At 36.8% G+C, this 22401-nt stretch overlaps 1 protein-coding gene across 1 annotated transcript in view; it reads left to right on the forward strand.

Annotated features, from left to right (window-relative positions):
* Nucleotides 1-22401, forward strand: part of RANBP9 (RAN binding protein 9) — an 84074-nt gene that overhangs the window by 35723 nt on the left and 25950 nt on the right. Inside the window, exons 3-5 of the mRNA XM_028511291.2 lie at nucleotides 11914-11966; nucleotides 12863-13030; nucleotides 17632-17654. Coding sequence (XP_028367092.1) covers nucleotides 11914-11966; nucleotides 12863-13030; nucleotides 17632-17654 — 244 coding nt within the window. The remainder of the gene's footprint in view (nucleotides 1-11913; nucleotides 11967-12862; nucleotides 13031-17631; nucleotides 17655-22401) is intronic.

The following is a 22401-nucleotide window of genomic DNA, read 5'->3' on the forward strand; positions in this document are numbered from 1 at the left end:
GATGGCACCCAAATAACCAAGCCATGCTGGCCAGGGCTCTTACCAGAGCCTTTGTTTGAAAGTCTACTGTTTGAAAGTCTGCCCTTTTTTTTTTATTTCCATTTGCATGAAATATCTTTTAATGTCCTTTTACTTTTAGTCTGTGTGTATCTTTTGTTCTGAGATGGGTGTCTTGGAGACAGCATATAGAAGAGGGGTCCCAAAACACCGCTGGAATTATCTTCTGGAGGTGGTCCCCTTGTAGTACAGGCTTCCCCCGCTAGATGAGTCTTCTAGGAAGCCATCTGTGTCAGTGTGCCAGCTGGTGTTGTGAGAGGCTGTTTTCGGCTTCAGTGAATTTTCTTTTTAAGACTCTTTCAACATGTTTGCCCATTTCATGATGGGCGATTTACGAGCGCACCTGCCCACACCTTGCTGACTGTTGACCAGTTTTTACAGCGTGACCCCTGTACCCCAATCTCCCTATCCACCCGATCTCACTCTTGGCGAGATTTTTTAGTTCCCCCAGATGAAAAAAGTCCTCAAAGGGAAACGTTTTGCAGATGTGGAAGAGGTGAAACAAAAACAGCAGAAGCACTAAAAGGTATCAAAATCGATGAGTTCAAAAACTGTTTTGAGCAGTGGGGAAAAAAAGTCTCAGTAGATGTATTGCATCAAATGGAGAGTACAGTGAAGGATTCTGAAGTTTAAACATGTGAGAATAAATAAACAATTTTTTATAAATAAATTCTTATTTGTTTGGTGTCCCCCTTCATATTATATGGGTCTTGTTTTTTTTTTTTTTTTTTTTTTTTTTTTAAAGATTTTATTTATTTATTTTTAGAGAGGGAAGGGAGGGAGGGAGGGAGGGAGGGAGAGGGAGACAGAGAGAGAGAGAGAGAGAGAGAGAGAGGGAGAGAGAAAGAGAAACATCAATGTGCGGTTGCTGGGGGTTATGGCCTGCAACCCAGGAATGTACCCTGGCTGGGAATCGAACCTGGGACACTTTGGTTCCCAGCCCGCGCTCAATCCACTGAGCTACGCCAGCCAGGGCTGGGTCTTGTTTTCTTATCCATGCAGTTACCCTTTGTCTTTTGATTGGAGCATTTAAGCCATTCACATTTAAAGTGGTTATTGATAGATACATATTTATTGCCATTTTATTCTTCCAGCTGTATTCCTTCACTTTTTCTTCCTGAAGTAGACCCTTTAACATTTCTTGTAATACTGATTTGGTGGTAATGAATATCTTTAGCTTTTTCTTCTCTGGGAAACTTTATTTCTTCAATTTTAAATGATAACCTTTCTGGATAAAGTAGTCTTGGTTGTAGGTCCTTGCCTTCCATCACTGCTAATCCCCTCTGGCGTGAAATGTTTCTGTTGAGAAATCAGCTGATAATCTTATGAGAGCTTTCTTGTAGGTAACCAACTGCTTTTCTCTTCTTTTAAGATTCTCTTCTTGTCTTTAAGCTTTGCCATCTTAATTATATGTGTTTGTGTGGGCCTCTTTGGGTTCATGTTGTTTGGGATTCTCTGTGCTTCCTGGACTTGTGTGTCTTTTTCCTTCACCAGGTTAGGGGGAAATTTTTGGTTATTATTTCTTCAAATAGGTTCTTGATTTTTTGCGCACGCTCTCTCTTTCTTCCACATCTGATAACTGTATGATGCAGACGTTACACTTCATGTTGTTCCAGATGTCCCTTAAATTACCCTCATTTTTTAAAATTCCTTTTTCTTCGATTCCCAGCCAGGGTACATTCCTGGGTTGCAGGCCAGAACCCCCAGCAACCACACATTGATGTGTCTCTCTCTCTCTCTCTCTCTCTCTCTCTCTCTCTCTCTCTCTCTCCCTTCCCTCTCTAAAAATAAATAAATAAAATCTTTAAAAAAATTCCTTTTTCTTTTTGCTGTTTTGATTGTGTGTTTTCTATTACCTTCTCTTCCAAGTTGCTGATTTGATCTTCTGCCCCATCTAACCTACTGTTTATTCCTTCAGGTGGATTATTCATTTTAGGTATTGTATTCTTCATTTCTGACTGGTTCTTTTTTGATTTCTCCGTCTTTTTTTCATGCTGTTGAGCATCCTTACAACCATTACTTTAAACTCTATATCTGCTTGCTCTATAAATTGCTTGCCCTCATTTCATTTAGCTCTTTTTCCAGAGATTTCTCCTTTTTTTTTCATTTGGGGCATGTTTCTTTTTCTCTTAATTTTGGCTGCCTCTTTGTTTTTGTCTCTGTGTGTTAAGTAGATCTGCTATGACTCTCAGCCTTGCTAGGGTGGTATGTAATAGATTTCCTGTGGGATCCAGTGGTATAATCACCTTGCACACCTGAGCTGGGTAATGTCCCTTGTGTGGTCCTGTAAGGACTGTTGTAATTTAGCTTTGAGTGTCATTGGTCTGTTTGTGTGTGGGCTGACCTGTGGTGTGGATCATTTCTGACTAAAGTATATAAGCTATTGTGCAGTTGCTGACTACACAAAGCAGAATTCACTACAGCAAGGTCTGTTGCCTGCCTAGGTCACCCTTTGGATATGCTACTTGTAAAGCTAATTAGATCCTTCTCTGATGTTATCTGAAGCTTGCCACTGGGTGTGTTGGTTCTGGAGCCTCTTGGGAGAGATTCTGGTGTAGGCCAGTGTTAGATGCTGCCTGTGACTGGCCCTTGGCTACCTGTGTGGTACTACTACAAAGTGATGCAGTTTGTGGCTGCCTCTGCTGGGCCTAGGTGTGTGTGTGAAAAGGATAAAGTTGTGCACCAAGGCCTACTTTTAGAGGCATGTCAGCAAAAGTCCCAAGACACCCCTGAGATCTGCCTTTGCCTGCTGCCTACCTGTTATGCTTAATCACTGACAGAGCCTCTGGTGGTACCCAGATTGCATGGGGTAGGTTCTTAGTGAGTCACCAGGTAGGAGTGAGTGGTGTTCACCAGATTGATACAGGTTCAAACTCAGTTCCAGTTTCAGGTTTGAGGCCACTCATCAAATGTCCCAGAGTATACCAAGTCTAGCTGCCACCAGCCAATGTCTGCAGACTTTTGTGCTGGGGTGGTGTCTCACAAAGTCATCAGGGTGGGGCCAACAGAGTGTATCAGGCCCAAATAAACCAAGATTTGACCATGTAATGGGAGTGTTCTTTACTGGTTGGGCAAGGAAAAATGGGCCCCTCCTAGAGCCAGATAACTCAGTCTATCCCCAATTCTGCCAGGAGCCTTGTTTCAACAGGGCAAAGGTGCTGGGAGTCAGGAGGATGGGTTTAGTGGATCTCCTGTGAAGGGGAAATGCTTATTAGACTTCAGAGAAGGTAGGGTAGTAGCCCCTGTCTCAGTGTCACTCAGCTCAGTCTGTCCTGGATACTATCCAGACCTTGGCAGGATGGAACTACCAGGAGTCAGGAGTGTGGGGTCGCTGGTTGCCTGGAAGATGGCACTGGCCAGGGCGGGGTGGGTGGGGGCACCAGTAAGTTCATGAGAAACTGAGGAGAATGGCTCATCTGCTCCAAAGCCACATAACTTAGTCACTGATATTTCCTGAGTCTGCCCAGACCTCTACACCATGGCCAAGGATGCTAACACCTCATCATGGCACAAGCTCTGCATGGTGGGGCTAGAGAGAGCCTAGAGGGTGGGGCTAATGCTTTTCTCCCAGGCTACTGCTTAGGAAGGGAGTGTTCCACCCAAGAAAGATGGCATCTGTGGTGTGGGAGAGGGACTCCCTCAACCTTTTTATATTTCTGAGTAGAATATACCACACCTTGTATGTCCATTGGTTTGTTGATAGAAACCCAAGGTGTTTCAGGGTTTTGTGAATAAAGCAGCTATGGAAATATTTGTAGAAGTCTTTTGGTCGGACATGCCTTCTTTTCTCTTATGATAGAATGGCAGGGCCTTGGGGTAGATACATGTTCAGTCTTACCAGAAACTGCCAGCCATCATTGCAAAGAGGTTGTTCTGTTTTAAATTCCCACCAACCATCTATGAAAGTTCTTATTGTGCTATATTCTTGACGACACTGATATTGTCAGTCCTTGAAATTTTAAATACAAGGTCTGTCTAGAAAAAGTCCAACCATTGTTAACATAATGAGAACGGTTTGCATGACATTGATATAACCTGGCAGCCAAGGAGAGTGGACTGGATGGAATGCCCGTGCGTGAACAATGACTACTTCACGGCACTAGTGACTGGGGGCAGTAGACACCATTGAGTATGTGTATTGTGTGGCCATCACATTCATGGTGACTGAGCTAGTAGAACAATGAATCTGCATCAGATTTTGCATTAAGCTTGAACATTCCTCTGTGGAAACTATTTGATTCAGAGGCCACAGCTGTGGGCAACTAGTGATTGGCACCTTCATCCTGACAACATGCCCACTTGTGCATCAAATGTCTTACAGAATTTTCTGTCCAAATATCAAGTCACCCAGGTGACTCAGCCCTGCTACAGCCTAGATTTGGCACCAGAAGATATCCAGCCATGTACCTGCAACTTCTGGCTTTTCCCAAAACTAAAATCAACTTTGAAAGGGAAGAGATTTTAGACTATCAGTGAGTTCAGGAAAATATAACAGGACAGCTGATGATGATTGGGAGAACTGTGTGAGATCTCCGAGTGCCTACTTTGAAGGGCTGAGGAGTCACTGTCCTGTGTGCAGTGTTTCTTGTAGCTTTGTATCTTCTTTAGTAAATGTCTCTTTTTCATGGTACATGGCTGGATATCTTCTGGAGAGACCTCGTAATCTGCTGAGTGTATAATGATATCTTGGTGTGGTTTTAACTGTCATTTTCTTATTTGTTTAAGTATATTTTATTGATTATGCTATTACAGTTGTCCCATTTTCCCACCTTTATTCCCCTCCACCTTGCCCCCGCCCCCCACCAGCATCCCACCCCTTAGTTCATGTCCATGACTCATACATATAAGTTCTTTGGCTTCTCCATTCCTATACTTTTTTTTTTTTTTAGATTTTATTTTAGGAAGGGGGGACATGGGCAAAGGGAAGGAAAAAGAGAGAGGGAGAAACTTCAAAGTGTGGTTGTACCTCATGTCTCACGTGCCCCCAACTGGGGACCTGGCCAGCAACCCAGGCATGTGCCCTGACTGGGAATCAAACCAACAACCATTTGGTTTGCAGGCCACACTCAATCACTTTACTGTTTGTATTTTTTATCATCTTTTTCTTAGATAAGTCCCTTTAACATGAAATGTCTAGGATTTAGAGTATAATTTTGAGTATAAATATTGAGATGGCATTTTTGCTTTGTTCTTAGGGGAATAACATTCAGTGTTTTACTATTAAATATGCTAGGTGCAGGGGCTTTTTGTGAATGTAGACTGTGGAAGTTCCCTTTTCTTTCTAGTGTGCTAATAGTTTTATTGTGAGTGGGTATTGAATTCTTTCAAATACTTTTTTTTTCCTGCAACTATTTAAATAATCAGTGGCATTTTTTCCTAAGTTGGTAAAGTGCATTGATTGGTGTTTGAATGTTAAACCAATCTTACATTACTGGGTTAAACACTACCTGGTTTTTGTATATTGTCATCGTTTTGATATATTACTAGAATTTCATTTTAATATACCTGGTGGCTCTCTAACTATATTTTTTTTGCAGTTTTTTAGTGATTATTATTTAGTGACAACACATCCTATTATTTTTCTTTTATCTGAAAGTATTTTCATTTTACTTTCATTCTTGAAGGGTATTTTCCTGAGTATAACTGTTGGTATGGATCCCTGACTTCCCTTTTGTAACTTTAAATATTCCATTCCACTGTCTTCTAGCTTTCATATTTTCTTATAAGAAATCAGTCAATTTTCATCTCTGTAATCCTATGAAAGTAATTTGCATTTTTTTCTGGTTATATTCAGTATCACCTCTTTATTCTTAGTTTTCAGCAGTTTGACTATGATTTGTGCCTGGGTGTTTTTTTCTTGCTGATGTTTGCCATGCTTCTTGAATCTGTAAAAAAAAAGTTGTTTTTTTTTTTCCAAAAAATTTTCAAAAGGACATAAAACTCCTTTTCTCCTTGTGAGACTCTTTACATGTCTGTTAGACCCTCTGGTATTGCCCCAGGGACTCTTTTTTTTTTCTCCCTTCTGAATATTTTTTCTCTATTCTTCAGATTGGTTCCATCTTAGTGTTCACTTACTCATTTTGCCATTTCTAATGTGCCAGTAGCACATTAGTAAATACTTATTTCAGGTATTTTCCGCTCCAGAATTATCATTTGATCATTTTTATTTTTTCTTTTACTTTGTTGAAAATTTCTATCATTTCATTCAATACAAGCATATTTCCCTTTACATCCTTGAGTGTTTTAACAATAGCTGCTTTAAACTCTGTCTGCTAATTCCAAACACTCGATTGTCTCTTTCATCTTTTCTCATTGACCTAGGTCATGTTTTCCTCTGTCTTTGTATGTCAGGTAATTTTGAATTGTATTCTGGCATGCATGGATTATGGATTTTTAACCTCTGAATAGTGTTTTTTACAATCAATAATTAATTTTAATGACATTTTATTTTTTTCTGTGCTGATTATCATTTCTTTATCCTATACATTTCTTCTAGTAGTATTTGTCTTCCTCCCAAAGTATTTGCTCAAATAGTTTTTTTGTGAGAGTTTGGGAATATTAAAGTGTTAGGCTTTAGTGTCTTAAAATATCTTATTTTGACCTCAGACTTGAGTGATGTTTTATCCATGTATTAGGTTCTAGGTTTTTAGTTTTTTATTTTCAATATTTTTAATATATTGCCTATTATTCATTGTTATCAGCTATTGTGAGGGAGCAGTCAGCCATTAGTGTGATTATCATTTCTTTTGAGGTATTCCTCCTTTCCTTTGGAAGCTTTTAGGATTATGTCTGTTACTGGTATTTTACAATGTGCCTACAGGTGAATTTGTTTTTATGCTCCTCAGTATTTGCTCCTCGGTACCTTCAATGCAAAAACATTTTTAAGTTGTGGGAAATTACCAGCTAAATTATGTCAAACTATTAGTACTCCACTGTATTTTTCAGTGGTAGTGATTCCTTTTTCTCTTTGAAACATCTTAAACATATTAAAATTTTTTTCTATATTGTCCATTGATGTCATCTAGAATGAATTTATGTTCTAGTTGTATATTTTATTGGCCTTACATAATTTTTCCTTTTTTTAATTTTTCCTATTTTATTATTCATTTTTATTTTTAAATATAGTTGATATACATTGTTCTATTAGTTTCAGGTATACACCCCAGTCATTAGACATCACATAACGGAGTGATCATTCTGCTAAATCTCATACCCATCTGACACCATACTAGTTACTAGAATATTATTGACTATGTTCCCTGTGCTGTACTTTATATCCCCATGACTGTTCTGTAACAACCAATTTGTACTTAAGCCCTTCACCTTTTTCAGCCTTCCACCTTTTTCAGCCTTCCCCTAACCCTCCTCCCATCTGGCAACCATTAAACATTCTCTGTATCTATGTCTTGTTTCTGTTCTGCTTGTTTGTTTATTTTGTTTTTTTAGATTCGGTTGTTGGTAGATATGTATTTATTGCATTCTTATTTATTTTCATTTTTTCTTATTCTTTTCAAGAATATCCTTTAACATTTCATATAATATTAGGTGGTGGTGATGAACTCCATTAGCTTTTTATTGTTGGGGAAGCATTTTATCTGTCCTTTGGTTCTAAATGATCATTTTACTGGGTAAAGTAATCTTGGTTGTAGGTCCTTGCTTTTCATCCCTTTGACTATTTCTTGTCAATCCCTTCTGGCCTGCAAAGTTTCTATTGAGAAATCATGTGACAGTCTTATGGGAGCTCCCTTGTACATAACTAACTCTCTTGCTGCTTTTTAAGATTCTCTCTTTGTCTTTAACCTTTGCATTTTAATTATGATGTGTCTTGGTGTGATCCTCTTTGGATTTATCTTTTTTGGGACTCAGCACTCCCTAGACTTGTGTGTCTTTTTTCCTTCATCATGTTAGGGAAATTATCTGTCATTGTTCCTTCAAAAGGGTTCTCAATCCCTTGCTCTTTCTCATCTCTTTCTGTACCTTATGATGTGGATATTGTCTCAGTTCATGTCCAAAGGTCCCTTAAGCTGTCCTCATTTTTAAAAATTCTTTTTCCTTTTTGCTGCTCTGATTGCTTTCCTGCTACCTTGTCTTCCAAATCACTGATTTGGTTGTCCGCTTCATCTACTTTACTGTTGATTGCCTGTAAATTATTCATTTCAGTTATTGTAGCTTTCATTTCTGATTATTCCTTTGTTTATTCTGTTAAGGTTCTCACTAAGTTTATTGTATCCCTATAACCAGTGTTTTGAACTCTGTATCTTGTAGAATGCTTTTCTCCATTTTGTTTAGTTCTTTTTCTGGAGTTGTGTTCTGTTGTTTTGGGCCAAGTCTGTGTCTCCTCATTTTGGCAGTCTCTGTTTTCATTTCTATGTATTAGGTAGAGCTGCTACTTCTCTCAGGCTTAGTAGAGTTGCCTAATGTAGTTGGTATTTTGTAAGATCCAGTAGCACAGCCTCTGCAATCACCCAAGCTGAGCACTGGAGGTATGCTGCCTTCCCCCCTTGTGGGCTGTGTACATCCTGCTGTTGTAGTTGAGCCTTGATTGCTGTAGGCCCATTAATGGAAGGTATTTACCCTCAGGCCAGTTAGCTGCAAGGCCTGGTTTTGACCACTAATCATTAACCACTGTGAAGTATTGGCTATGCAGGGTCCACCCTACAGAGCAGGACTTATTTCAGCAGGGTTCTGGTGCTCACTGAGTTCACCCCTTGTGTGTGCCACTTGTGGTGGTAGTTGGCTGGTGATGCTTTGATGTGGTCTGAAGCTGTCCACTGGTTGCACTGTCACTGGGTCCTCCAGGAAGGTGTAGGACAAGGTCAGCCTCCAACTGTATTCTACCCGGGACCATCTGACATGAGTTACAATGTCACCTGCAGATGGCTACTACTGGTGCTGGGTTTGGAGGTGCCCAGGTAAGGGCAGGCTGCAAACTCAGGCCAGTTACTGCTGGTGTTAGGGCTGGGGACATTTAGTGAGAGGTATGGAGTGTACTGAGGCCCGATGCTGCTTATTTGAGAGATTTTAGGGAAATCTGAAGCATTAGCCAAAAATGGCCGCTGTATGGAAAAGCACCCAGAAACAGCTTCGGTGGGCCCACAAGTTGGGTGTGGTGGGGTGAAATAATAGTGTGAGCCAGGTTGACGATGGAGACTCAGATATGCTGCTTATCTGCTGGCTCTGTGTAGAGAGGGCTCATCATCAAAGGAACAATGGCCTCTGCCAGCATTTCTGCCTGGGAGAAAATTCCCCCCATCCCAGCTCTCACCCTGATGGCTGACCATTCATTTTCTCCCTGTATGTGTCCAGTGTCTTTCAGGTTGCTATGCTACCCCAGTGCTGGAGCTCAGAGGGAGTTAGTCCCACTAATTTATGTGTAATACCTTCAATGGGAACTGCCTGAGACTCCAGAAACCCTGTCTCCCTCTGACTTAATCATTGCTGATTTTTATAGCCAGAAGTTATCTGGACTTCTTTTTCTGGCACTGGAACCCTGAGATGGGTGGCCTGGTGTGGGGCTAGTACTCCTCACTTCTCAGGGGCCTCCTCTGTAGCCAAGATATCCCTTGCAGTTTTTAGATGCCATCATGGTGGTGGGACCAGCCTGTTTTGCCTCTCTGCCTTTCCCACCAGTCTCCATGTGGCTTCTTCTTTAATTCCCTAGGTGTAGGATTTCCATTCAGCCAGATTTCAAAGCATGTTTGAATGATGGTTAGTCTGTATTTCAGTTGCAATTTTGAGGTGGTTATGGGAGGAGGAAAGTATTGTATTTACCTGTCCTGTCATCTTGACCAGAGTTCATTTGGACATATTTTTTTGGTATATTTTAGAATTTTGGGGTTTTTGGCCTCGTTTTAATAGGAAGTTTACATTTTTTCTTCATTTTATTCACATTTTTCTATACTTATTTTTTCTTTATTACTATTTGTACTTGCTTTCTAACCCCCGGTCCCTCTAATCTAAAACGAGTTCTACATCACAGCTTCCAGGTTCTTTCTTCAAGGTGGTATTATGAGTATTTCAGAATTTGTCACTGGTCCATTCAACAGCTTCATTCAGATCCTCCTAGTTAGGAGGCTAGTACTTTCCCTTTCCCCTCGACATAGCTGTGCCCCTGCTCACAGCTTTGAGTTTCTTCTCAAAGATTGACTTGCTCCTTGTCTTTTTTTTTTTTTATAATACTTACACTGTGTGTTGGATTTGGAACAAAGGGGCTGAAATCAAGACATACTTAATGGATCTTCTTGACTAGACATTTAAATGTTGTTCCTTAATGTTGTATCACTCTTGTCTCACTTGACACATGATCTTTTAGTAATATTGCTTTTGTGAATTCAGATAACTGAATTTTAATATCTAGTAGGCAAGAAACTATGTTATTTTTTAAAGAAATTTCATGTTTGATCAACAATCTACACTTTGACATACGAACTTCAAAATCATATTATCCAATTTAAGAAAATCATATATAATCTATTTTCAATCTCATTACATGTATATATTAACTTTGGAAAATCCCCATTTTATGTTGTCAAATTATCCAGATACATAGTGTACCCATTTGTTTATAGCTTTTAATATATCATTTTTGAGCCTTACATGAGATCTTTATTCCTGTTTAATGGTTTCTCTAGTTATTTTGATTGGTATTTATACAGACACCACTTTCTTTATTACTAGAAAAGAAATTAAAATGTTCTCCTTATATCCAGTTATTTGCGAAAATCCCTAATTCTAAATACTTTAGAATCACAACTACTAGAAATAAAGATAATTTTATATATCTTCTTTTAGTTTTACAGTTATTTAGCTTTCTAGTTTTATAAAATTATGTAAAACATTCAAAACAACGTTTAACTGTTGTAGGCATCTCCATGCTCCTGATTTTAATAGAAATGGCTTCAGTGTTTTACTGTTGATTATCTTGCTTGCTCTTAATCAATTTATAAAAATGCGTGTCATATTTAAGTAGTTTCCTTTTATTTTTATCTTGAGTTTTTATTAAGAATGGTATCTGAAATTTGTCAAGTGCCATTTTAAATCTTGATACAACCACAATTAGTTTTTTAGCAAATTGGATTCAGTTGCTCTTTTATTTAGTTTTTGTTTTTGCATCTGTACTTACAAGTGTTGTTGTTTTAGACTTTTTTTGAGCTACCTTTATCAGGTTTCATTAGTATTTATAACCTTTTAAAATGAATTGTATACCTTAATAATTACCTTTCCTCTTGTATTGCTTCTGTGGAGATAATTTTGTTCTTCTAGTTTCATAAATTAAATATTAAGAGTCTCGTGTTTAAGTCAATTTTGTCAATTTGACAAAAACACTTTTAGAAAACCAATGTATAGATACCTTACAGTACATACTTTTCAGTGTAATTTTATTAATGAATTCAGATGTTTTTATATGAAATTGACAGTTTTTCCAAGTATATATCCATGTTCTTTTATGTAGATGTGTGGTTTAGATTTTTACCCTGTCCTTTTTCACACATATTTGTTCCTTATTTAACATTTCTTTTTTTTCTTTTACAAGCCCTTCAGTACTTTTTGTTAGAAGTCTAAATCCTAAATATTTATATGTAGATGAGCCAGGAAGATTTTTATTGTTAGTAGAATGCATAATTTTTACCAATACTTTGAGTGTGTTTATGAATGATTATTGGAATTTGCTGTGATATGAGTTTTATTGTTGCTTAATATTGCCCTTTTGCTACTCAATGAATTGCAATAACCTTTGTAACCTATGAATTTCAAACTTGGATGTGGTTTTGATAATATTTCAGAATGTTTGGCAATTTATACATGTATTGCTATAATAACCTGCTTTTCTTCCTTCCTTCCTTTTTCTTTTAACAGTTACATGGGAATTGGTCTTTCTGCTCAAGGCGTGAACATGAATAGACTACCAGGTACAGTAGTGATTGAACTGTAGTACAGTCTCATAGCTCTTTGTGGCTAAACTTTTAATTAATAACTTGAAATAGTTAAATACATTGATTTTTTTTTGTATTTTTGCCAACTATACTATAGGTTGGAAGTGGAGACTTGAGTTTTTGTAATAAATTTAAATATTATGCTATTTGGCAAAACATATATACCACACATTTTTTTTGTTTTGCCTGTTTTTTGATATTTTTAACTGCGAGTACATAGTCATATCAGCTTTAAATATTTTAATGGGTGTGGTTGGTTTTGTTTGCTACCCAACACATGCTTGGCTTTTAACCCATTTTCAATTGTTTAATATTCTGGGAATGTAGGCCTGATGTGAAAAGTACATTAAGGAAGGTGTGAATCCAAATGGCAGAGCTGTTTCTTGAAACCATTAATCACATGGAAGTGATATTTGGATTATATTTTCTAGTGTTTTATTTACTAATGTTTAAACTTAATTTTGGAGGAAACATTTTGAAAATAGAAAGCAAAACAGAAAAGTCTATTTTATATTAAACTCTGTGTGTGTGTGTGTGTGTGTGTGTGTGTGTGAAAACCAAATCAAAGTAGAATTCCTTTGGTCTGTTAGCAAAGGAAATATGCATGAAAACTGTCTTGCATTTTTTCTTCTGGTAGGAGACCTCTCTGTTTAATACATGTTCTAGTGTTCGGTGTGCTGAATTTACTTTCCTTAATGTTGTAAACAGTACTTCAATATAAAAAATTATGTAGTGTAATTGTTGAGAATTTATGTGTACATTTGGGAATTTTATCTCATATCTGTTGTGCTGCCCTTGCTTATTTTATCATCATAGTGAATATCCATAGCATGAAGAAACTTTACGTTTCATTGTAAATACTTTCTCTTTAGGCTGGGATAAACATTCATATGGTTATCATGGGGATGATGGACATTCATTTTGTTCTTCTGGAACGGGACAACCTTATGGACCAACTTTTACGACTGGTGATGTCATTGGTTGTTGTGTTAACCTTATCAACAATACCTGCTTCTACACCAAGAATGGACATAGTTTAGGTACTGAGATAATGTATTGCATGTAAAATGACCAAATACTGTGATTATTATACTTACATCATGGTAGTCATATTAATTATGTAATTCTCCTTTATAAATATATGCCTTTGGAGATTATTTCTCTGTTCCTTCCCGATGAAAGTTGAGAAAATGGTGGGAAATTGCATTCTGTGAAGGCCACATTGTATCACATGTGTGGGAATAACTGTATAGATGATTTCCATGCTCAGATATTTATCTAGTAATAGAATTCCTAAGTGTTTTCTGCTTTGCTTTGAATAAAGCCCAAATCCAATTCAATTTGATTCAATTTTCTAGGTTAACGGGTACAAAGAAAAAAGGGCTGTCAGTTTTTAGCATGAGGGCAAAATAACATATGAAGGAAAAGCTTGATGCTACCAACCAAATTAAGGGCATTGACACACTAAAAGGTCATGTCTGCTAACAAAGATTGATAAAGGATGGTGTCTGTAAGTTAGTTGTGCAAAAGGGATCAGAATTAAAACAAGCAACGGCAAAATTTCTAAGAATGAAAGGTGACTAAGAAGTAAATAGATGAATGAAAACAAAGATATCCATCCATTGTAAGACTAACAGAAAATTAGGAGTTTTAGTTAAATATGAACTCATAATACTTCAGACTTAAAATTATATATGATTGGCCCTGGCCAGTGTGGCTCAGTTGTGGGGAGTATAGTTCCGTAGTCCAGAAGGTTGTGGGTTTGATTCCCATTTAGGGCACATGCCTAGGTCGAGGGTTCAGTCCCTGGTCGGAGTATTTACAGGAGGCAATTGATGGATGTTTCTGTCTCATATCAACGTTTCTCTCCCTTTCTTCTCCTCTCTATAAAATTAATAAGCACATCTTTGGATAAGGATTTAAAAAATTACACATGCTTGTTACACTCCCATTTCTTAGAAGTATTTTTAGTTTTTCATTTTGTATTATGGAAAGTATAAAGGATACCAAAACTGATGGTATCCTGTATAAAAATAAAAAGGTTTCACATTACTTTTACTGTTTGAAATGAAAGAAAGGAGGCAAAAACTAAGTAACCCCAGAAGTCAGAACTTTCAGTTTGTTTATAAATAGTATTTAAAAACTAGTCTGCAGATAGTCTGCTTAGACATATAATAGATGTTCTTTAATAACACAAAACCTACTCTTTCTGTCATTTCATAGTAGAAAATTCTGAATGTCCAGCTGCATTGGTAGTAGTTGTTTTTCTTAGTGTCTCAACATACTCCTAAACTTTTCCTTCTGATCATTAATATTGATTCTGAAAGTTCTGTATTATCTGACTTCAAGATTGTCCCAAGTCCACAAAAGATCCTTATACACGGTTGAGCCTTGAACAACACAGGTCTGGACTGCACAGGTCCATTTACAAGTGCATTTCTTTCAGTAAATACATACAGTACTGTAAATGTGTTTTTTCTTCCTTATTATTTTCTTAATAACGTTTTCTTTCTCTCACTTTATTATATGAATATAGGATGCAATACATAGATAACATATGTGTTGATAGACTGTTTATATTATTGGTGAGGCTTCTGGTCAACAGTAGGCTATTCATCATTAAGCTTTTGGGGGGAGTCAGAAGTTGTATCTGGATTTTCAACTGCACAGGGGTCAGTGCCCCTAAGCTCTGCTTTGTTCATAGGTCATTGGCATTCTTATCAGTACAAGAATGTTAAGGTTGCTATGCAAATGATATGTGTAATTGAATTTGATTGTTGTGACTAACTGGTTTCTCAAAGATGCACCTCCTTTAGTTTATTTGTTGTTCCTGTTCTGGCTTTGACTTATCAAAGCAGTTAACTGGGATAGTCTTGGTTGGTTTGGCCACTAAAGATACTTTAACATCTTAAACAGGAGAAATCTCTTAAGGTATGACCTTTGGTTCAGAAATGTAAAATGCGTGTTTTTAAAATTAAAATTAGTCTTTGACAGTTTTTTAAACTTTATTCCAGAGAAGATATTTTATTTCAGAAGATTGGAAGATGTAACTTTGGTTTTTTGTCTATTAGGTTTTTATAGATATTTAAATTTGAAATTTTCTCTTGAATAAGAAAACTTTTAAAATATGAGATTTTCAAAAGGGTACCTAATGACTGAATTATATTCAAATTTTAAGTAAATTAGAAACATTTGGTATTATTATTAATAAATTAATATTTATTAAGCACATAGAGAGGCAGTAAAACAGTGGTTTAATGTTTAATAAGGGGGTTCTTTAGTTGCCTAGCTTTGTCTCCTGGTTTAGACCATGTGACCTTATACAACTTAGTTAACGTTTCTGTGCATCAGTTTGTATAAAACAGGATCACTATAATACCTACTTCATTAAGGTTGTTAGGTTGAACTGAAATGATGCCTGTGCAGTTCTTAGGTGATTGCTTGACACATAGTGAATAGTTAGTAAATGTTGTTTATTATCATTGTTTGCCAGACACTGGGCTAGGTGCCGGGGATGCAGTGGTAAAACATTAGTGAGCAAAGTTATTCCTTTAGAACTAAAGATTCATTGGAATGCAGCTACAACCATTTTCATGTACTGTGTATAGCTGCTTTCCTGCTACAGTGGCAGAATTGAATAGTTGTTACAGGACTATATGGCCCAGAGAGCAGAAAATATTTACTCTCTGGCCCTTTGTAGGAGAAATGTGCTCATCTCTGGTCCAGATTCTAGCATCCAGAAGAAGATCTTTGTACTTCCCAAAGTGGATAATTTTTATCCAAGAGCCTATACATCTTTAGTTTCTGTCTCATGAAGGTTTTTCACAATATGTATTTATTTACCATATAAGGAGAAATGGAAAGATTTTTATTGGGAAAACAATTAAAAGAGAAACATTTCAGTATCCAGGTTAACTTAACCTGAAATTTTTTTTACTTTATTTTAATGAATACCACTAATCAAATGAAGATCACTTTTCAAAAAGCCTCTTGACAAATCAGGAAATTAGAACTTATATAAAAAGCTTGCTTTCTTTGTATTTAAGTAATTATACCAACTTATTAAACTGGCATCTTTTTGTGGTTTAACTGTGTATAGGCAGTGATCAAAATTATTAATCTATGAAATCAAGTTGGCAGTTTGATTACAGTTTTTAGTAAAGAGTAAAGATTTCAGTAATTAATGGCAAAAAGGGATTTTTAGTGAAACAATATAAATTTCAGCAGTTTTGTGTTTTTTATATGAACATCTTTGAGAAAAAGATTAAGCTATTTTATGAAAAACGGCAAAGATATGGTAAAATTTTATTAAAATACTTATTCTTTAATGCGTTTTGTAAAAGTGTTCTGAAATTTTTAGAACAGATTTTCATATTTGGCCCACAGTCACTTCGCTTTCTCTTTACTAATGAAGCTAAAAGTAATCAGGAAAGCTGGAGGTCCTCCCCCGCCTGGGGTGGCGGGGGAGGACCTCCAGCTTTCCTTTCCTTCTGACAAGCCAGTGTGAGTTCACTAGTTTTTGAAAGTTCTTTAACTTACAAAGCACTATTTTTACATATTTATTTAAAAACATGTAGTAGAGATTTATAGTAGGTTTGTCTTTTAATTTTAGTGCTTAATAAATAGAGTCGGTTTTCTGATGGTGCAGCACAATTATAGAATCATAGAATGTCAAGTGGGAAGAGACCTTGCAGATAATCGAATGGAAATACCCTCACTTTTTAGATGGTGAACAGCGCTGCAGGGCCAGGCGGGTGTGGTCATTTGTTTTAATGTGTGTTTAGACTAGAAGATTTGAAATTAACTAACTCACGAACATTACCCCTCCCATTACTTTAGAACTCAGTCTTTTTAAATATATGAGTGAGGCTCTGTAGAAACATGTAGTTTATCATCTTTGGCTAAGGAATATATTTTAATTTTTGAAGAGAGATTTTTAAATCATTACTTTTGGATGGCAGTAACTTATTTCAACAATATTAACCTTGTTCAAGTGTATTTGGATTGTGACTGTGTTGAAATTGCTGTCAGGACATTCAAGAGAAATTCTCACTGTATAAATCTTTATCCTTTGAAAGAGGAATTGTTTCCCAGAGTAGTCAAAGGTTATTCAAGAATGTACTTTTGTAAGAAATTTTATTTTTTTTAAAGAAACCAAATACTGTATTTTTTGTTGTTTAACTTTTTTATTATATTAGATATTTCCCTTTCCCCCAAATTATTTAACAGCTAAATCTAAGTGAGGAAGATAAAGTGATAAGCTAGATAAAGCACTTTGGGTATTGGTCAAAATCCAGATGTGACTATTTTGCAACCAGTTTGCTTATATGATTTCTAGTATAGCTTTGAAGATATATCTAAAAATCATTTTAAAACTCCTGGAATCAGTAGCAGTTTGACAAAAATAAAATTGGTGTCTGGCTAATAAGGATGATGATCTTAAAAAAGGGCTCAGCGTTCACTCAGACCTGTTAGTGTTATTGAGAAAAAGATTACTCTCGTTATTTTATAGTTAGGTATTCAGTTTTTTTCTTTTCTGCCTTTTCTGTTCCTTTTCTTTGTTTTGGTTAGAAATTTAACTTGTTACCATAGTCTGACTTTGAAAACCAGCTTCTAATGCCACCTTTTCTCTTTTTTTAAGGTATTGCCTTCACTGACCTACCGGTAAGACATAACTTTTTTTAAAGCGTTTTTACATTTTTAGTTAAACAAGTTATAAAGAAACTAATGCTAAGCACATTTAGAATACATTCTTACTGACATTCAGTTTACATGCCATGCGTAGACTAGAAATCTTTCTCTAGTTGGTGTTGACCTTCAGAAATTAAATTTCAAATTGCACTGGACACCTTGTGTAAGGAAACTTTGTTATGGCTAAAAAATAAATCAGAAATGATTATTAAAATATACTTTTTAATGTCACTATGCATTTATTTGAATTATTTTTGGTATTGTTGGACTTTTCAGCAAGTGACTATAAAGCAGTTCTAATCATTTATTAATTCAGTGTATATTGCATGCATGCTATATGGCAAGCTCTGTGCTTGGCTATATATATCATTTGAAGAAAACAGATAAGGTAAAGGTCTCTGTCCTTTTGGGGTATTCAAGCTGGGGAAGTGAGAATGAACAGTACATCACAAATAAGTAAATCATAGCATTTTTAAAAGGTTTTTAAGTACTTTTCAAAGAAGGAAAAAACAAAACAGCATGGGAGTACCAAACGCAGAACATGGGATGTACAATTGGTTCGCCTTTGCTCAAGCTAAGACTTGAGCAGAGACTTTTGAAGAAGTGAGGGAGTTAACTAAACGGATATATAGATCAAAACTGTTCCAGACCAAGGGAATAGTCGGGAATGTGTGTGGTAAGGCAGTAGCATGTGTGGCCTGTTTGAAGAATAGCATGAAGTGAGGTAGAAAGACATGCGAAAGACAGACTATAGGAGGAGGTAAATCAGAGGTAACAATGGTTGGGATTGGCCAGATCATCCAGATCCTGAGGGTCATTGTAAGGATTTTGACACTTACTCTGAGTGAGGTACAAAGGCATTACAGACTTTAGTTCTTCTGATACAGCTTCAGTTTTAAAGGAGCACTGACTGCAGGCTTGAAAAATAGATGGTGCGTAGAGAATAAGGTTACACTCAAACAGACCTGAGAGGGGCTATTGCAGAAATTGAGGCAGTGGATAATGGTGATTCCATCACTAGAGATGGGCAAAGTGGTGTGACTGTAGACACCTTGTTTACCAGATCTGAGGTTCTCTCCAGTGTCATATGCATACCATGTAACACTAGAGACAAAAAACTAGCAAACTACGATACAATGCTTTCTTGTCACTTAGAATTTGTATTTACATTTACCCAACAATCTTTGAAAGTATTTAATAGATTTTAATAAATATCACTTACTGCATTATTAAAAATGATGACATGGCAATATAAATTGATTAAAGTCTTCCCCACACTTCTTCAAGTTGAATCTAACTTTTAAACTACTTGTGTAGAGTTGATGTCTGTGGTGTTCCACATGATATTATTTCCTGTGCCATCAAGAACATTTCTTAAGAGTTCTCCAGTATGTCTCTGGCATTTTTTCCTGAGCTCCTGATGGCATTGTGCAGGTTTTGATGCTGTCACTTTCTTAATATTGCCAGAAAGTATTCACAAAGGTTTTTTGACAATAACCAGGACTCAGGGGTTCCTTTCTCAGTTGGCTTGTTGACTAAAATGTCTTAGGGGTTGCAATTATCCAGCTGTTTCACCAGAAAAAAATAATCAAGTCCCAGAGTTTTTAGTAAGCTGATCCTTTAACAAATTCATACCTTTGCAGCAGTGACAGCTGTGTCATGACAGCTGCCTGGCCACATGTAAGATACCATCGATTATAAGACACATTCCAGTTTCAGAGATGTTTTGAAATGACGAGAAACTTTAGAGGTGAGAATAGACTACAGGTTATTAATATTCCTGAAGAAAATCCTAGAAAAACAGAAGATACCAAAGTTATAATAGAAAAAACTTTGCTAAGCCAAAGAAGATTCAGAGTCTACAAATCAAAAATGCTCACCAAGAAGCATTATTTATCAAGTGGTGATGGAACAAGTGTTTTGGTGTCATTTTGTTGTTTTGTTTTGCTTTTGAAAATATAAATCTTAGGATTGCGTTTTATATTATACTACAGTAACTTCCAGATGGATTAAAGTAAGTAAATAAGGTGTGTGTGTGTGTGTGTGTGTGTAAATCCCGCTGAGAGCCAAGAACATTTTCTGATAAATTGGATGCAAAAAAGGTGAGAAAGAGGATCTGACTTCAAGATGTTGGGCCTGAGAAAATGGATGAGTGGAGATGCCACTTATAATGTGGAGAAGGGTGTAGATAGAGGGAGGAGGTTTCGAGTTTAATTTTTGGATAAATTAAGTGGAGTCGTCAGGTGTGCAGTTGGATATATAGTCCCAGAATTCAAAAGTGATTTGTGAGTAATTGGCATTTTGGTATTTAAATATAAAGTCAGTGAGACTCGTTGAGATCCATAAGGGAGTATGTGTAGGCAGAGAAGAGAAACGGACCAAGGACTGCGTTCTGGGGCATGCCATATGTGGGAGAAGAGAAGAAATCTGCAGGGAGAAATTGTGAAGGAGCAATCACTGAGGTAGAAGGAAGACTAAGAATTGGGTGCCATCAAAGCAAAGTAAAAATAGTGTTGAGGTATATCAAGAAAGGAGTAATCAGGGGTATCAGATGCCATTGTGAAACATCACAAATTGACCAGTGGGTGTAGCAGAGTGGAGGTCACTGATGACCTTTTCAAGAAAATTTAAGAAGAGTGATGGAGAGATTCTGATGGAAGAGGGAGGTGATGGAGCGTGGACAACTTTGGAGGATTTTGGCCACAGCGGGGAGTAGAAAAATGGGATGAAGTAGCTGGTGGTGGAAGTGGGGGCAATAGAAGGTTTTTTTGGTTAGGTTTAGCAGAATGTTTGCCGATGAGAATGATTCACTACCAAGCAAAAGTTGATGTAATATATAGAGAAAGAAAATAACTGTGATCATACCCTTGAGTAGAAAGTTGGGCTGTGATCATACATGTAGGTGGAAGGGGTAGGCGTCAGAGAAGAGCATCTGTGGGGGTGGGGAGAGGTGGGGGAGCAAAGGTGTGGGTGGTGGGGGGTGGGTTGGTGTGGTTTGGAGCCAATGCAGAGGTTTAGTTAAGACCAAGTGTCATTTGGAATTGGTTGAAGGGCTTAGTAGCTGTTTTTTGTTTTCTCTTTTTGTAGCACTAAGCAAGTAAATTAATTTGTCAGAGCGAGCAGATTTTTGTTTGTTTTTATTCCTCGTTGGTAGATGGTAGTGATAATTTCCTTGGAAAAGGCTTAGCTGTTGTGGACATACTGACTATTTTTGTTACCTTCTAACTATTTTTTGTCCCATTTAGAATCGCCAGCTATGTTTTGACTTGTCTATAATTAACCAGTGGTGAAATTTGTTTCTGTAACAGTCTGTTGAGTGGTGGTTATGGTGATTGTGGTTCAGAAAGTTCTTTATTTTTGTGACTGAGATCTTCTGGGACTTCCACATGCAACATATCATTCTTCTACTTAAAAAGGAAGGAAAAAATCTTTCCCTTAAAGGGACCACCAAACAAATATTTGTATGTGTTTTGTACCTATGATATCACTCTTTATTATAGCATTAAATCCTGGTAGAGGGTCTATTTATGGAATAAAAACGTTTACCTATATTCTTTCAAATTAGTGTTTTGTGTTTCTTCAGATAAATTCCTAGAAGTGGAATTGCTGGTATGTTCATTATGTAAATCTTCACAGAAAAGGTGGAATGATAGTTTATGTACTTTTCTGTAGCTCGTTCTCTTCATTTAGTAATATATATTGGGCATCTCTGTCAGTATACACATTTTTCCTCACTTTTGTTTATTTTTATAATTTAATATATATGAAACGGAGATATATCTTAGGATCTACAGTCTGTGAGAGTTTAATGGGCAATGATTTTTCTTAAATATAAAATAATGACATCTTAAAATTATTGGAGTCTGAGCTTTGATAAATATGGTGTATAATTCTACCTATAAATGGACATATTTTTTATTTGTAATTACAAATTGCAAATTTGTAGGAATGTGAGGTCTGTCCAGAAGGCATCCAGCTATGTACTATGAAAAATAGAGACATTTATTGAAGAAGATACAAGAAACTGTACATAGGACAATGGTGTCTCAGTCTGCTTCTAAGTAGGCACCTTGGACCTCACACAGTTCTCCCAGTCACCATCAGCTGTTCCATCATATTTTCCTGACTCTCATCCACAGTCTGAAATCTGTTTCCTTTCAAAGGTTATTTTAGTTTTGGGAAAAGCCAGAAGTCACAGAGCACCTAATCTGGGCTATAGTGGAGCTGAGTCACCTGGGTGATTTGATGTTTCTCCAGAAACCTCTACAAGAGATGTGATGTGTGAGGGGCATGTTGTCATGATGAAGCTGCCAATCATCAGCTACCCATAGCTTCAGCCTTCTGAATCATCCTAATAGTTTCCATGGATGGATGTTCAAGTTTAACACAAAATTTGATGCAGATTCATTGCTCTACTCACTCAGTCGTTTTGAATGTGACAGCCACACAGTACACATGCTCACTCAGTGGCATCTACCACCCCCCACTGACTAGTACAGTGAAGTCATCACCATTCACACGTGCGCATTCTGGTCCACTCTCCTTGGCTACCAGGTTGCATCAGTGTCGCACAAATCATTCTCATTATATCAACAATGTCTGGACTTTTTCTGGACAGGCCTTGTATATCTTTACATATTTTTTTCTATAGGATTAATTCTTATGAATGAAATTATTTTGCCAGTTTTAATAGATTTTGCCATAATTTTTCCTGATAAGA

Source organism: Phyllostomus discolor, chromosome 5 (genome assembly GCF_004126475.2).
Source record: "Phyllostomus discolor isolate MPI-MPIP mPhyDis1 chromosome 5, mPhyDis1.pri.v3, whole genome shotgun sequence".
Classification (NCBI taxonomy): domain Eukaryota; kingdom Metazoa; phylum Chordata; class Mammalia; order Chiroptera; family Phyllostomidae; genus Phyllostomus; species Phyllostomus discolor.